The following is a 17192-nucleotide window of genomic DNA, read 5'->3' on the forward strand; positions in this document are numbered from 1 at the left end:
TACTGTATGTCCAAAATGCTTTGCATATTAGTGGCTTTATTAAAAGAACATACAGTATTCTACAACAATTATCCATTGTATTGTATCCTTCTGAACAATTTTTTAAATAAAAAGTATTTTTATCATTAATATTTTAATATTTAAAATAATTTTCAAGGTATGTAAATATTATGACTCTCCTAGAAACTGTTTTAGCCTAATGAGTTAATAATTTTTAAATTGAAGAATGAAAAAATCTACTACCAAAAACATTTGATTAATAAATTTTAATAACAGTTATTGAAAATATTATGATTTATTATTATAAATGGAGAAAATAAACCATTCCTCAGGGACAGCTTTGTCAGATGTACAAATAGAGATAAAGGATCAGTATTTTTCTCCATAAGTGGTTTTACAGGAAACCAAGTTCAAATGACCCACTGTATAAGAATACTAAAACAATTGAAAACTAATCATTTACCTTGAAGAACTGAGAATGCATCAAATGTTTTCCGCCTCGAACTAGAGGATCTTCATACTCAGACTGGCGGAGAAGAGCTTCTGGCAGTCCCTTCAGCAGGCTGACAAGGGGCATTTCAGTAGTTCTGACCTCCACTGATGGTTTCACAAAACTACCCGACGATTCTAAGCTCTCTGTGCTTCCTCGCAATGAAGGTGGAGCAGGAGGAGCAAGAGACTGTGGGGCTGAGGTAGGAACACTGGGAACTGATGAGGACTGAGGAACGGGAGATATAGGTCTAGATGGAGCTGGTGTAGAACTAGAGGAATAAGATGCTGAGAGAAGAGCTCTAATATTGAGTCCAGATCCCAAATCAGTGGTGACAATCTTTCGAAGAGTTTTGAGAGCCCACATGCGCTGACTAGGTGCTGGAACAAAATACAATACAAGATATATATTTATGATTATTTAGTGAATAGGGTTGTGTAGTCTTGTCTTCAGGTAATTTGTCAAAAATTTTATTATTAATCACATTTATTTTTTTATTTAACCAATTTTATAAAAAATTCTATTAATTACTGACCAAAACATTGAATAACAATTTTATATACACATGAAAATACAAATGAATTAAACTCTGATGAGATTACTGTGGTAGGCACTTATCAACTGTACCTAAAGATGAAAGTTGGGCACACAAAGCCAGGGATGCAGCTAAACGTGACAGAATGGCAGTCTGGGTACACAATGGCAGAAGAGAATCCAGAAGACACATGGGCAGGTCCACTAAGGGCCGAGACAGAAGCCTTCGATCACTGTGTAGGTCCCGTGGAGTGGCACAGGGCATAAGAGGGAAGACTGTAAAGCGCCAACCCCACCCATTCACAGAGCCATCACTAGTAAACTTCCATCTCAATTCATCACCTGAGGGTAGAAGAGAAATCTTATAGTTTAATTCTTTTTCATACAAGAAATTCAATAAAAAGTTGAATTACTATTTTTTAAGCAAAATTTTGATCCAAGATGGGAATGGTTGAAACTGAGCTGCCACAGCAAAAGGGATTTTATAGATAGATTATATTTTGCATGATAGTTAGCAAGAGTGCTCACTTAAATAGTGTTTAGGAATGAACTTTCTGGAGGCCATTCTAGACTACACTGAATATTCTCCAGTGTCCCTGGCACCAGTATGATCCTGCTAGTGTGTCTGAAAGCTTACATGAGGCACCATTGCAAAAGGTCTGCTCTGAATGTCTTGATTGGAATACCTTACAAACCCCAAGTGTTAAAAACCAGAAAATATTTTGATGCAGCTTCAAAAACAAGGTCCTTAATAAAGCATTTTAGACAGTGGAAAATATTTTATGGCATAGAAAAACAAAATTATCACAAGAATATGTGATAAAGTATCCCATGTATTACTGGTCCACAAATCTAAAGCTCAGACTTGAAAAGGTAAGCTTATTGATTGTTTATACAATGATAAACCATGATACATAATTACAACAACTTGTTTATACAATGATAAACCATGATACATAATTACAACAGCCTTGCAGTTTATATTATAAGTAAATTATGACATTCTAATTAAAAAATGTTAAAAAGGATAATATAAGGGAAGATGAATGTGGAATTCCGCTAGACAGAACCAGGCAAAGTTACAACAAACACAATATTCTTAAAGCTTTCTGCAAGGACACAATAATCAGCTATAGAGGGTAAATACTTTATGATAACCTTAGAAAAAGAATTTAGAAAAATTACATGGCAAATACCCACCAGCAATACGAACTTCAGTGGACCAGTCAGACCATTCCCTTCCTGATCGGGTACAGATAATTTTGCCTGCTCCATCCATAATAGTAAGCGGGTCATGCTTTCTTTCTGTCGAACACTGACGATCAAATTCAACTCTCAGAGCCTCTGCACCTAGAACACAGTAATTTCAGAATTGTTAAAAGTTAATTAATTTTTTATTAGTTCTACTGCAATTAAGTTCATAACATATTACATGGAAATAAATATATGCAATATATACATTTGTTTTTAGAAATTAGTGTTATCTTATACTGATTATTACGTACCTAGAATTTTGACTGCCCCAGTCAGTGTTACATCATCTGTATAAGGATGGGAGCTTTCCTGTACAACTGGTTGAGGTACTGACCGCATTGCTTCTGTGTCTGATGCTGCATCTTCAAGTTCAGTTACACACAACTCTGTCAGCATCCCAGATACAATGGAATTTTCTCGAGCCAAGCCTGAAGAAGGAAAAATCATGTCTTGCTGATAATAAAGTTTCTTTAGCTTGGAACTGTTAAGCAAACCATGTTTACCTACATTGCCATAAGGTGTAATTTAGTACTACCATGAACAACATTTGTGCAAAATATTTAATAAACTACTAAATGAACTTATTACTTTCTTCACACAGTAGAGCTGAGAGGCATTATTGGCTGGTCCTTGAACCAACTCAATGTAGATAGGGCATTAAATTTCAAGGAATGGTTTAGAATCAAGGTTTCAGCCTTTTTGTCTGAAACGTGTCCAAAACTCGCCTAATAGTTTACAATTGGTGACAGTTTACAACTGTACAAATACAACATTTTACTTGGTATTACAAGTACTGTATGCATACACACACAAATTTATTAAATATCAAGGAATCCAACATAAAGGAAAGCAATATTACTTAAATGGCTACCTCTCTTCTCTCATTTAATATTATTTTGGGCTGGAGCTATATTTACAGTGATCTGGTGATCTGTTTAATTTTCTTAATCACCATTAAGTCCCTATTTAATGAATAGTTTTTTCCTTTCTCTATCCATTTCACTTATTGTATTACAGGTCTCATTCCTGCTGCCTCTCACATTCTCACTAGTATATGCTTGGTGGGGAAGTCCTCATTTGCTCAAAATTTACTTGACTTTCTTGACTGATTTACTTATATTTGCTCAAAATTTAAAGTAAAATTTTGCAATCAAACAGCAACTGCCTTAACAGTATGATAGCTATACCAATGGGCAGACTCATTGGCAAGCCAATCATGTACTGCTTTAGAAGCTTACAAAACTTGAAAGGTATTTTAATGGCCCAAGATTTTACACAAGGCTAACTCCTTGAAGATGAGAATGTTTCTACAACACGGAAACATTAACTTCAAAGGCATTTCATTCCGTGGTCAATTACAATTAAAAAATCATATATTGAAACGCACATAATTAGTACATGTAAAACAAAAGTAAATCTGTAGTCTTATTGCATGCCCCACCTATCAAGACTTTTGTGATAGCAGGAGCAGCCCGGGCTCCAGCTCGTCCAGCAACAGCCAGTTTCAGGAGATCCACCAGAACTCGTGCATCGTCTTCAGTAAGTCTTCGTGTGAACTCATCCAGTCCATTAGAACCAATGTCGTCTTCAGGAACATCTGCTTCTTCCGACACCTAAAATGTTATCGCCATCATTACACCATTTTCAGTTTCCATACAGTAGGAAGGCAATGACAAAAGGAGAATAAGAAAGCCATTCATTAAAAGTTAAAGCTTAAAAAGATATAGTCCATTTAACATACTGTACCTGCATACAATCCAGCATCACATAATTTCAGCACCATCACACTATAGCAATACAATCCACAGTGTCACACAATATGAGCAGAATGCTTCCTGCGATTTGTCATCTACAAGATATATTAAATAATCACCTTATATTAAATTTAATTCTCATAGCCTGTAAACTTACTCCCCACTACAGTACTGTATTTATGTGCAGTATTCACACTCAATCCCTACTTCATCTCTCATTTTCTCACCATGTCTGCCCATCATATTGGACACCTATCCATAAATTCACTTTACTGTAATTGCCTTCCCACCACTATGTCCAACCTCTTGGGCTGGACGGTAGAGCGATGATCTCACTTCATGCATGTCAGCGTTCAATCCCCAACCATCCAAGTGGTTGGACGGTCATTTCTTCTCGTCTCATCCCAAATCCTTATCCTGATCTCCTCCATGGCCTATAGTCTTGGTACTTTCTGCTGATAGTTTCCCTTCTGCCCTCTTCCCCCCCCCCCATTCATCGGCACTATTATCATCCCTTCACTCGATATCACTAAACCATCTCAATACAGGAAACACTCTTGTGGTCTGAACTGTGTGTTAATATTTAATGTTGTGACTGGTTTTTATAACAAAAAATGTCTAGCGAAAGTGTTACTTTTGAGGCATAAGTTGGCAACTGTTTTTATTTTACTCTACACACCTTTCAGAATATTTTTTCATGATGCCTCCTAATTTTTTTTTTATTTTTACACACACATTTTGTATTATATTCTTGCATCATAGTTCCTCTAAAACATTATCTAACTCCTGCTGAATCCCTCACTTCACCTTGCCACATGGTTTCACTAAGTCTGTGTGCCCTATACACTTCATAATATGCCACACATGTATACATGTTTTATACTTTATACTTGAAAAGTATAAACATACATTTGTTATACAATGTGCTACAGGGATTTTTTTTGTTTAGGAACCTGGCATTTCTTGTGGTTATATTTTATTCGCAGATTTCAATTACTTTTGCAAACAATACCCATTTACAATATATTAATAAAAAGCAGCACACAGCACTTCTATAGACCATAAAAATAAAGTAAGCACTATAATATTCAACCAACACAGAAGACTGTCTCACCACATCAGCTTTAGTAGTGAGTGTAGCAGCCAGAATGCTCATGGCAGAATGCGAGAGGCGGGATGCTCGAGAGGACAAGGACCCGGTTGAGGGAACTGAAGCCAACTGAAGCAGCACACTTTCTTCACTGTCTGGACTAGTCCCACAGCTCTATATAAATAAATGAATTACATGTAATCATAATATATGAGTTTATAAACACTGAACTTTCTATTAAACGTCTTTGCTAATGAAAATATATTGATTCCACAGGATTATTAAATATAAAACTAAATAATGCTGAATAAACAGCAAAAGCTCCAGCAATTTTTACATCTTGTGTATCTAATCAGTAATACAATAGAGGCTTTTCATCTCACTGATTGGACAAAATGTTTTTTTGATTAATGTATGAATAATGGCAACTTTAGCAAGCTTTGACCCAAGAGGCCTAATATTTACTTGAACCATGACAGTATGACAGTGCTTGTTGTGATGGTGGTGGTCGTCTTATTCAAGAGATCTCTAATTATACTTGTATTATACAGAGAAATCACATTAACGTGATATATCGAAAAAACAAATTCACAGGAGTCTTGATGGGGGTTCGAACCTATGCGCTGAGAGTTCTCGGACACACTAGTCAACTGTACCATGATATGGAGCACTCTAGTCAACTGTACCATGACATGGTCCATGTCGTGGTACAGCTGACTAGATCGTGTCTGGGAACACTCAGTGCATAGGTTTGAACCCTTATCATGGCTCCTGTGGATCTATACTTGTATTAATCTTAAAAAAATACAATAAAAAAACTAGCAAACATATTGCAATATGTTGGTTAACGTGTCAAATGTACGATGTAACTAAAATAAAGACTTATGAGGGAAGAAGAGAGGGAGCCTAGCTGTAAGTGCACTGAAGCTTCTCCCTAACCTGAAAATTCCTATATAGATTCCACGAACCTATTTCTGTGCTATAATGCAATTTTATTGTGAAGAACAAATACAGAGATTTTATTAATGCAAAGGTATTTCAAACGGTTTCACAACTTGCCATGTTTGTCAAATAATTGAAACAATTGTCATATGCACGAAGTGATTGTGCAACCATGAAAAATGTGATATCTTTAGCATGTCACAATCCAAGGGTTAATTTGATGAACAATAAACACCATAGTACCAAGGCATTCAGCAGACCAGAAATGTTGGATTTTGCATTTATATGTGATTGATATTTGCACTAGTAGATTTGTTCAAGAGCTTTCCCCATTGAATGTTATGTCTGATTTTATATACTGTACAGATAATAGGTAAATTGCTTCATTTGGTATCTCCAAAGCTTTCTTTTAAACACTATATCTGTATATTATAATAAGTAGGTCAATATTTTTTATATTTTTCATACCACTATGCGAGTTAATTTGCCTTTCACAGAATTTCTTAAGTATAGGGAAGATAAAGTTCTAAAAACAAAGGCTCCAAATATCAAACATTACCAGAGCTGTGGGTACTGCAGCAGCATCAAGAGCAGAAGCTGGGGCCTCTCCTCCACCCTCGGCTATTTCTCCTCCATTGGGGCTAGAAAGGGATGAGGACGAAGAATCTGCTATGGCATCAGTCATAGACTCGGGAGTTGGGAGCCCTCCAACTTTTGGAATAGAGTCGCAAACTGACAAAAAAAAAAAAAAAAAAAAAAAAAAAAAAGAGACCAAAAAATTTCATAAATATTGGCTCTATAAACACATTCTATCTGCTATATCAAGTACCTTATTGAGGTAATTATGAGGAGAAAGCACTAAGCCAGTATGACTGTATAGCAAGTAAGATTTTTCTGAGTAAATTTATTTTCTGAATAATGTAATAATACCCCTTTACCTGGAGTAGACATTTTAAAATTACAAGTAGTATAAATACTCAATTGTCGAGTAGAAACATAGTCATGCTGACCAAACCACACACTAGAAATTGAAGACAATCGACTTGATAATGGTCCAGGACAGACCGAAACGTCGTCGGCTCATCAATTTCTAGTGTGTAGTTTGGTCAACCTTTTTCAGGTTGACCAAAACCTGAAAAAATCCCAAAAGGATGCCAAAAAGAGGAGGCCAAAAAATCCTTCCACATTCTAAAATATTCAACTAGGTCTTTTGACCATCAAAACTGTCACCTGGAGCCGAAACGTGCTGCCATAGCCATATTTCTGCGATGAAATTAAATATTCCATCACTTATCTCGCTCCTATATTTATGACTTTTATGGCATAATTAAAATTTATGACATCCTGTACATCACAACATGTAGTGTAAAAGTTTAATATTTATATATTTATACATATATATTTTTCAGTATATTGGAATAAATTTACAAGCATGGTGATATGCTCTTTTTGCTATTAAATTTTTGTTTAGGAAAATTCAATTGCATAGAATTTTTTTATAAGAATGTGTATAAAAAAAAGTGCCATTTTGATCACGGGGAAAATGAGTGCTGCAGCAAAAGTGTTAAAAAATTAACACAAGTCTTTGCTTTTCATACTATAAAGTTCATACATACAATATAACATACCATTAAACTCATCCTTCGTGTGAATGAGTGCAGAGACTGTAGAGTCCAGAGCAGCAATGACACAGTCCCGCGCAAACATTACTTGAAGGGCATTGAGCACATGCTGGAGTGCTGCTTGTCTAGCAGCAGATGACTCGAGCATTAACACCACACGTGACAGAGAAGGATTCACTGGTACCCCGCCTGCATTACTGGACGGGCTGCAGCTGGCACCTGCATCTCCTCCAAGAGGATCTGTCACTCCTTGATAAATAAAAACATCACAAAAGTTATTTTGCTACACTGCTCCCCTAACATGTAACAATATCTTATGCCTAAAAATATGTGATGCCTATATATAAAATCCTTTTCAGTTGAATTCTCAAGTCTTCTTTTACACAAGAGTGCATATTCACAAATATACCAACACACACCCATAATTATTCTCCTTTCTTTTAAATGTCATCTTAAATATTGGCAAGAAAAATACTGCTGAGGGGAATAGACAAAGTAGACAAAGGAAGTCTATTTAAATTAAAGAGAGGTTGGATAAATGACGTCCCAGCAGCGGAAGCTGGGCAAACAACTTTGTTGAAGTGGTGTAAGGATGTTCTCATTTCCAGCATTGAAAGAAGAGGTTGTTAAAACTAATTCCATCCACAAATTTAAGAAAATATATGAGGAAAATATTAATGATGAAAGAATTAATGCATCGGATATATCTGGCTAAGAGGTGGGGCCTATAAAGCTAGAGCTCACCTCCCCCATAGCCACTGAAAAATAACCATTACTTTTCCTCTTTCTGTCCCATTCCCTGTTACTGCCTCAATTTCAACTGTTAGGTAATTTACTTCTTCTATTTCTCCTTTTGTTATTCTTCTAGAGGAATAAGAACAAAATATTTGTTTCATACCAATTGCATAAGCTCCAAGAGGGTCTTTTGTGGTAGTAAACATGACCGGCTCTGTAGCAGCCGGGAGAGGTGGGTCAGGAGCTGTCCATGCAACACTATGAGATGATCCACATGCAACACGTGCCACTTTTACGCCCTCCAGTCCACACACCAAAGCGGGACGCCGATTCACTATCGTAGTGCCATTGCCTTGTTGGCCGTGGTCATTATCACCCCATGCATACACCTGAAATATGAAAAGGCAGAAAATCTGATGTTCAATCAAATACTAGTGATATAAGTAAGAAAACAATAATCAATTTTGTTTGCTTATGTATGTTACGGAGTTCAGCCTGTATTCCACTATTCCCGCACGAGTCATAATTCCCTCTCTGTAAATAACCAGAAGTTTTAGTTGATTTTATAACACTAAAGGCAGCAAGATGCTGCAATTAGAAGTAGGATGAGGGTAGGAGATGATTCCATCATCAAACATGGCAGTGCCACTTGCGAGAGAGAAGAGCTTTCATGCTCGAGGCGGACCCCCTGTGCATGCTGGTTACAGCGTCAGGTGTGGTGCGATTGGTCAGCGGCAGGAGCTTGGCCAGATTGAACAATGGCGTCGCGCCCAGGGCATGACGTAGCATGATGTCAGGTGTCCTGCAGATTAAGGTGGGAACTCTGACTCACTCGCTACCAAGGGGTTCTGCTGTGAGGAGGTGCGCTCAAGCAATTACCTGTTTTGGAGTGGCATAAGCCTCCAGTGTAAAAATTCTATCAGCTACCATGTGCTAACAAAGAGAGAGGCCTGTTGACTCCTGACGGATTATGAGGTAGAGTTGGATGGTGTGAAGATGGCACCTAAGGCTCAGTGATGACAGTGCTCCTGGGTAACTTCGAGAGGTGGTGCTGGGGGGGGGGGGGGGTTGTCAACCTGTGGGCCCTGCATGACGGTAAAGCTGTGTGGAGAATATTTGGTAGCAGTCCTGGTACGGTGCAGTTCGACAACTGCTTACACAGGAGAATAATTCATGTGACGAAGCTATGTGTGAGGCGGTGGACCAGTAGGTGAAAGTGAATTACCCTGTAGTCTGGATAGGCCAGGCGACATCAGTTTCAGCCTAACATCTAGTGAGGAACACTTGGTGGAGTGAGTGGCACTCGAGGAGGAGTAATAGCAACGGTCGGCGTTGAGTGAGGAGTCATTCACCTGCAAGAGGACATCTCAACTTCGTGGATTGGTGAAGATCTATACTGCACGCCAACAATCTTCTGAGTCTACGATTTATAAAGGCAGTTCAATTGCCCTCCCTTTTACCCCCCTTGTGTTAGGAAAGGTGTTATATACCAACAAGGTAATAATCAGAAATTACGTGATGAAATTATGTCACTGAGGAGTGACATCGGAAATAAAGCAGTATTATTATTAATTATTTTGAACCAGTGATTATGTCTTCATAGAGTTGATAAGTAGTGATTTAAAGGCTACATATTTTTGGAGAGGTATTGTAATTATAACCTTTGATTGGGAAACAATGAAGTGTTGCTGGATATCATGATTAATTTCAAGTGTTAGCACTAAACTGTTTTAGAGAGAATTTACAGGCCAGTATAGTGTAGCCTATTGTGAGTAAACAAATTATATTTTACTACTGTCTTTCCTTCCTCCTCTTCATTTCTGTTGTGTGTTGTGGTGACATTTACTGTACACCACACTACTGTTGAGGAAGCTCTAGACTGGAAGAAGTGACACTCCACTGTGTTGGAAGTATTACTTGACCGCGGAGGAAGGCGAGTCAAGTTGGCGGCCTTGTGAATAACCTTATGGACGGGCAACTAGACCTGGGTAAATCTCGAGTTTCCATGTCCATGGACACCCCAGCAAGAAAACTAAGAAATGGTAGAGTTACTTCACTCTTAAATGGGGTGCAAGGCTTAGTTTGGTGCAAAATCTGCTCCGTTGTTCAACTGAGGTGCTCCCCAGAGGTGAACAGTGGCACCTAAGGAGGGGTTTAAGACCTCATCAGTGAGGAGCTGTAGAGCGAAGGGTGCTGCGGCACTCCAGGACAGACATCGTCGAGTGCTCAAGAGAGACATAGACTCCTCTTAAAGCAGTGTACGCCGGAGTGTAATTGGAATTTATGTTATGATACTTAATTGGGGTGAAGACCCATCACATGTGCAAGACTTTAAACACTATAATTTTTTAATTTTATTAACAATGAACAAACACATTATGCAATAATGCATCAAATACTGTTTAATAACATTAATGATGTACAAAATCTTTCAACAGACAATGATGCACATTAGCCAGTATCTTCAACTAACCTGTCCTGCCTCGGTCACTGCCAGACAATGTAATGCTCCAACAGCTACGTGAATTACTTTTTTGCCTCGCAACCCTTCAACCATTGTTGGTCTCCGCACGTGCTGGTCTGTTCCATGGCCCAGTCGGAAATAGTCTCCCTTGCCCCAAGTCCACACCTGATGATAAAGTTAATTGATAATAATAATTATTGCAATATTTTATAAACAAAAGCGATAATGAATACAAACTCAGCATTCACAATATCAACAATTTAGCTTCAACAGGCGACACTTTCCCAGTTTAGCCACGGCTTACACGACACTGGATAATTCTACCAGTTTATTGTTAATGAAAGCTGTACAGTGGTTACTTCATGATTGACTGTCAACAAATTACATACTATTATGCTTACAATTTTGTAATTTTCATAAACATGAACACAAAAACACAGCTGTTATCTATGTTAATAAGTCAAACCCTTTCTTAATAACTACCAGAATTTGCCTATTCAATTTTCTCTTTATTTAAACATAACACTTATTCAATTGTCCCATATTCATGCTCTTCATACTAACTCAATTTAAATTTTCATGTTATTCCTGTTTCAACCCTAAATAATCTATATGTCTATTTTTCACTAACAACTCTTTGTGCTGCTCCGTACCCAACTTAGCTTCCACTCTTTCTGCATGTGTCTTGCAGCATAATAATGCTTCACCCATTTACATCATGGCATGCTACATTTTACCATCAAACAAGTTCAATCACACCAACACAAATTCTTACAAATGCTGTTAAAGGAACAAGGTTCAAAATAGCCCCATGAAAAACTAAATTATGCTTTTTATAAACTCCTTGCTGTCCAACAAGTCAAACAACTCTCCTATAAATACTTTGAGGAAGACATAGAAGAATACAGGAAAGTATGTCAAATACAAACCTGTCCACTTTTTGTAAGGGTTAGAGAAAACTGTGCTCCACACTCAATCTGGCATACACCAAGACCATTGAGTCTCTCAATATTTTGAGGTAATGCACATCCTTCTGACCCACCACGTCCTAATTTTCCAAAGTCACCATCACCCCAAGAGTACACCATTCCTTCTGAAGTCAGTGCAAGTGTCTGAGCATCACGGCTTCCACACGCAACCTGTAAATTAAATGACACTGAACTATATGCATCATTCTAATTACAGTATGATACTCTGCCCACATATTTCTCAATTCAGAGTGTCAAAATGTAGTCAAAATGTTTCCAGAACACAGTACAATACCTTATTCTATTTTAATAAACAAGCACCAAAGGGCCCGAATTGTTTTGGTGTGCAATACCTCTCATCACTCTCGTGCTCTCCCCTCTCGCCTCCCAATTGTTAAAAAAGTTCTCATAACACCATCCTTTTTCCCCCTAGTGACTATTCACAAATAAATATGAATATTTTGCAAATTTGGATTTCATTCCTGCATCTTTATTTCTTCAAACAACCAGCAATAATTCATTATACATGGGAACAGGTGTTTTATTAAGAGTTGAGTTGAAAGAAGTGAGATATTTAAATGTTTTTGGCTTTATGCATATGCTATAGAATAAATCATGATTTTATGTGAAGAACAGAAATTAATGTTTGAACATTTAATGCAGTGAAAATGCTTTGTCTACATGGATCTGTTTCTCTGAAGTACTAATAGTATTTACACTCTAATATTAATGTCTTAAAACTTATAACTAGTCAAAGAAATTGAGAATGACTGCCAACCTGAACAACTCTTTGACCCAGCAGAGCTTTTACTAATTTTGGCTTGAGCTGCGTTGTTGTGTCCCCGAGGCCTAAACGTCCATATTCTCCAAGGCCCCAGCAGTAAAGCTCTCCACTTGAAGTAATTGCTGCACTGTGGGAACTGCCACAGGCAATATCTCTGATGCGCTTTGACTTAAGTACTTCAACAAGTTTTGGTTTATCATAGCTTAAGCGACTTCCGTGGCCTAGTTTTCCATCTTCTCCTTCACCCCACGAGAAGATCTGGTAATTATGAAAAACAAACATATTATGATGAATTTTGGATGGAGGAGCTGTCTTCCAAAATATCAAAGAGCATTAAAAGTTTTAAACCTAGTTTTGCATGACATGTAGCCTCTGGAGCTCTAAAATTAAAGGAGTAGTTGTGGACCCCAAACCTAATGTCTGTCTGTCTCTCTCTCTCCAATATTTGGATAATAATTGATACCAATTGTCAATAACTGTTTGCATACTTGACCAGAGGCGAGTACAGATATTAAAAGTGCTCCTTTTTGTATTGTACAGATATTTAATCATTTACCCTCTCAGATTTGCTATACAAATTTGATAAAATAGTCTAGATTTACTATACTGTATGATAAAAACAAATAATTATGGTCAAGTTAATGATTTAATGTCTTTGCTCATGTTGACCAGACCACACACTAGAAGGTGAAGGGATGACGACGTTTCGGTCCGTCCTGGACCATTCTCAAGTCGATTGTGTCTTGGCTCATGTTAGTGGAACATGAATGTGTCAAGGTCACCACACAACTGTCTGTCCTGTACTGCACTGCTATACAGGTCAGAGTCAGGAAGGATATGGGTGAAGCACTAGTTTGGTAAATAGGGCGGTTCACAAGTGGAATAGTTGCCAGCAAGTATTAGTGAGGTGCAGTAAATGCTGCAGCTTTCTTTAAAAATATGCTCGATAAATACATGGGGGACAGGGTTGGTATCTAGATGGGCACTACTCAGAATAGGGCATCACAGCCTGCTACTAGTGACTACACTATGGTCTTATTATTATAAGTGCTCTTTGGAAGATGCAACAGCACAGTACTTTTAGTGGAAATCTGTAACTAGTCCTGGATCATAGAAAAATTATGGTAAAATAATTTTCTCAATTCAACACGGAAAAACTCATACAATAGATTCTATTATAAATTAAATACATATTTATGAATAAATTATTAGTATTGAAAAAATCAGCAGGCACCATGAGGATTCAAACCTGCACACAGGGTACTTACTCCCTAACTTGTGCCCTAAATCCTGTTAATGTGGTTCCTTTATACATTATTATTATTATTCTTATTATAGTTAACTACTAATGGACAGATTATTTTAGAATGATTGCTGACAATTGATATTATGAAAAATAATAAATAATCATATAATTTGATTCTAACCTTGCCATCTACAGTAAGTGCCATAGCGTGTCGGCCACCAGAGTGGACAGCAACTTTCTTCACAACATATTGACTGAGAGCTGTTATCTGTCGTGGAATTGGTATATTACTGCAGTGGCCGAGTCCCAGCCTTCCACCTGTACCCTCACCACATGCATAAACCTGCAAAAATGCAATTTATTATTATAGTACATGGACTGCCATTTTATAATTCTGCTTTTGTGCACGGTACCTATTACTTTTTTTGTCGTGACATTCTATGGAATTGAAACAGAACAAAAGCAGGGTTACCATTATATTATTTTGTAACCAAATTTCAGTCTTCTTTATCCAGAGTTACTGATGCTGAGAGTTGAGTGTCAGACTGAGCCTCTGGTGCACCTTGTGATAATGAATGCTGGCTTCACAGAACCTTATCTTTAAAGTGCTCTCTATTATAGTGGTGTCAAATGTGATGGTGAAGGGCTTATTACAGTTTTGTATGGTATGGTCGGAATTTAAGGTGAGCGAGGACTGTTTCCTATCGATACCTGGTTGATGGGGTTCTGGGAGTTCTTCTACTCCCCCCAAGCCCGGCCCAAAGCCAGGCTTGACTTGTGAGAGTTTGGTCCACCAGGCTGTTCCTTGGAGTGGCCCGCAAGCCCACATACCCATCACAGCCCGTTTGGTCCAGCATTCCTTGGAGAAAACTATCTAGTTTTCTCTTGAAGATGTCCACAATTATTCCGGCAATATTTCTTATAGTCACTGGGAGGATGTTAAACAACCGTGGACCTCTGGTGTTTATACATTGTTCTCTGATTATGCCTATGGAACCCCCCTGCTCTTCACTGGTTCTATTCTGCATATTCTTCCATATCGTTCACTCCAGTACATTGTTATTTTACTATGTAGATTTGGGACCTGGCCCTCCAGAATTTTCCATGTGTATATTATTTGATATCTCTCTCGTCTTCTTTCTAGCAAGTACATTTGGAGGGTTTTTGAGAAGATCCCCATAATTTAGGTGCTTTATTGCATCTATGTATGCCGTATATGTTCTCTGTATTCCCTCTATTTCTGCAATCTCTCCTGCTCTGAAGGGGGAAGTGAGTACTGATCAGTACTCGAGACGGGACGACAACACAAGTGATTTGAAGAATACAACCATTGTGATGGGATCCCTGCACTTCTCAGGGATGTGATGGGATCCCTGCACTTCTCAGGGATGTGATGGGAACCCTGGACCTGGATATGCAACTTCTTTGGTATTCTCTAGGTAGACCTTTTTGCAGCCACATAAAATCATAGTTTACCAATGTGGTCACTATATAGTGATCACTATATAGATGTGATAGACACTGCATCTTGACAAGCTAAAACATCTAGGCTAACAGTTTCCTCCAGCACAGATATTTTTGCCTATTCTTATGCCTATTTTTCTGAAGAAGCTGTAGCATTTTGTGGGCTACATCTTACTGGTGCCCTTGTGGTCAGTTGAGCTAGTTCCTGGCTCTTCTCAACAACTGCCCCAACCCTTCCCCATTCCCCCTCCTTTCTCCTAATGCAGATGGTCAGTCTCTGGTGATACACGAACAAGACAATGAGTTGAACTGTAGGAGTAACATGGGGGAAAAGAGATATTGGAAGAGGTAGTAAATTTTAAATAAGTGGGAACAGTGTTATACAAAATGAAAATATGGAAGGGACATAAGAGATAGGATAATGAGTGGGTAAAAAGTGATAAGAGAAATGGGAAGATTATTGAAAAGAAGGAATGTTAGTGTAGGAGTTAAGAAAATACCGATATAGTATACTACTCCCAATTCTGAAATATAGGTGAAATTTTGTATGGAAATGGGCAGTGCTCAAGAATAAAAGCAATGAAAACAACTTTGAGAATAGTAACTGGTGTATGACATGGGATGGGTACAGAAATGAGGAAATGTATGAAATATGTTGTACGAGTGAAAAGAGGGAATTAAATGTAGAGTTGTAAAGTGGGAGAAGTGTTATACACTAAGGTTGTACCGACACTTTAGTAGAATACCACAATCACTTCGAGAGACGGGTGTACATGGGTGAAATAAATAAATCATAAGGTAGAGGAAGAACACCAATATCTTGGAAGGAAAGGGCTGAATAATATGTCAAACAAAGGCAAGGAGAAGAGGTCAGACAGCTTGAAAGAGTGAAAGGTTTGTGAGGTGATAGAGACCCCCTAGAGAAACTTCTCCTGTGACCACCCCTAATAATGAAAAGCTTCTATGATTAAGTTAAGCATCAGAGCTATAGATAGATAAACTGTCAACTGACCATATCGATTCCACTTGGAATTCCTCTTTGTCCTTGGAATATTTCACTGGTATATTTTCAACACCAACATCTACCAGTAAGAATAGCCAAACAAAAATAGTTTTAAAATATTATTTGGGTGAACATATATTTATCATTATTTTAGCCTTAGTCTTTATAGAAAATAGATTATGCTATTCAGGGCTATATTTTACCCAGAACAGGATCTGTCAGTTATTTTAAATTCGGTTCCCCAATTAAATTACTGCTGGATGCATATGGGTGAACAGAGCAACTGTGTCCACTCTGCCTAGGAAACTGAAGCCAAGATTATTTGAATTTTGAGGCCAGTGTTCTAATCACTTTATCACAGTATGCACCTAAAACAGGATCATAAATTTCTTTCACAATTTTTTTTTAATTTGTCAATATACTTTATCATTCCTGATAATTATGCTATGCAAGACACTGTTTACCCTAACAGCTTATAACCTTAAGTCTCGCCAGTAACGTTTCTCTTCCAATCAGAAAAATTAATTCTAAACATGAAGAAGCTTTGTATCTTACCTTACCCTCCTGTGATACAATAAAGAGGGACTTGGATCCACCAGCAACACTAACAGGGTGAAGACTGCTCAAGGTTTCTGATAGTATTGGCATTTTGACTTTAGACCCCTTGAGGCCTCCTAGCTGGTCCTTGTCATTAAGACCCCAAACTAAAACCTTTGGTTCACCATCAAAGCTCATAACCGACGTGAGGCTTTTTCGAGACATGTCTGTAATGTCCTCCTGTAGATACAATAAAACACAATATTCAGTTCAACTTATACAATTGAAAATAATACTTAAATGTG

The 17192-nt window shown here is 37.8% G+C and overlaps 1 protein-coding gene across 4 annotated transcripts in view; it reads right to left on the bottom strand.

Moving 5' to 3' along the window:
- Nucleotides 1-17192, bottom strand: part of HERC2 (E3 ubiquitin-protein ligase HERC2) — a 124669-nt gene that overhangs the window by 25067 nt on the left and 82410 nt on the right. For all 4 annotated transcript variants that reach the window (XM_069304552.1, XM_069304551.1, XM_069304550.1 and 1 more), the window contains 14 exons: nt 16906-17127; nt 14065-14226; nt 12632-12895; nt 11815-12024; nt 10895-11050; nt 8585-8810; nt 7693-7935; nt 6624-6796; nt 5147-5296; nt 3720-3891; nt 2530-2706; nt 2225-2374; nt 1118-1366; nt 464-870 (listed from right to left, as the gene is read on the bottom strand). In XM_069304552.1, the coding sequence (XP_069160653.1) occupies nt 464-870; nt 1118-1366; nt 2225-2374; nt 2530-2706; nt 3720-3891; nt 5147-5296; nt 6624-6796; nt 7693-7935; nt 8585-8810; nt 10895-11050; nt 11815-12024; nt 12632-12895; nt 14065-14226; nt 16906-17127 (2961 nt within the window). The remainder of the gene's footprint in view (nt 1-463; nt 871-1117; nt 1367-2224; nt 2375-2529; nt 2707-3719; nt 3892-5146; nt 5297-6623; nt 6797-7692; nt 7936-8584; nt 8811-10894; nt 11051-11814; nt 12025-12631; nt 12896-14064; nt 14227-16905; nt 17128-17192) is intronic.

The sequence above is a fragment of the Procambarus clarkii genome, chromosome 52 (assembly GCF_040958095.1).
Source record: "Procambarus clarkii isolate CNS0578487 chromosome 52, FALCON_Pclarkii_2.0, whole genome shotgun sequence".
Classification (NCBI taxonomy): Eukaryota; Metazoa; Arthropoda; class Malacostraca; order Decapoda; family Cambaridae; genus Procambarus; species Procambarus clarkii.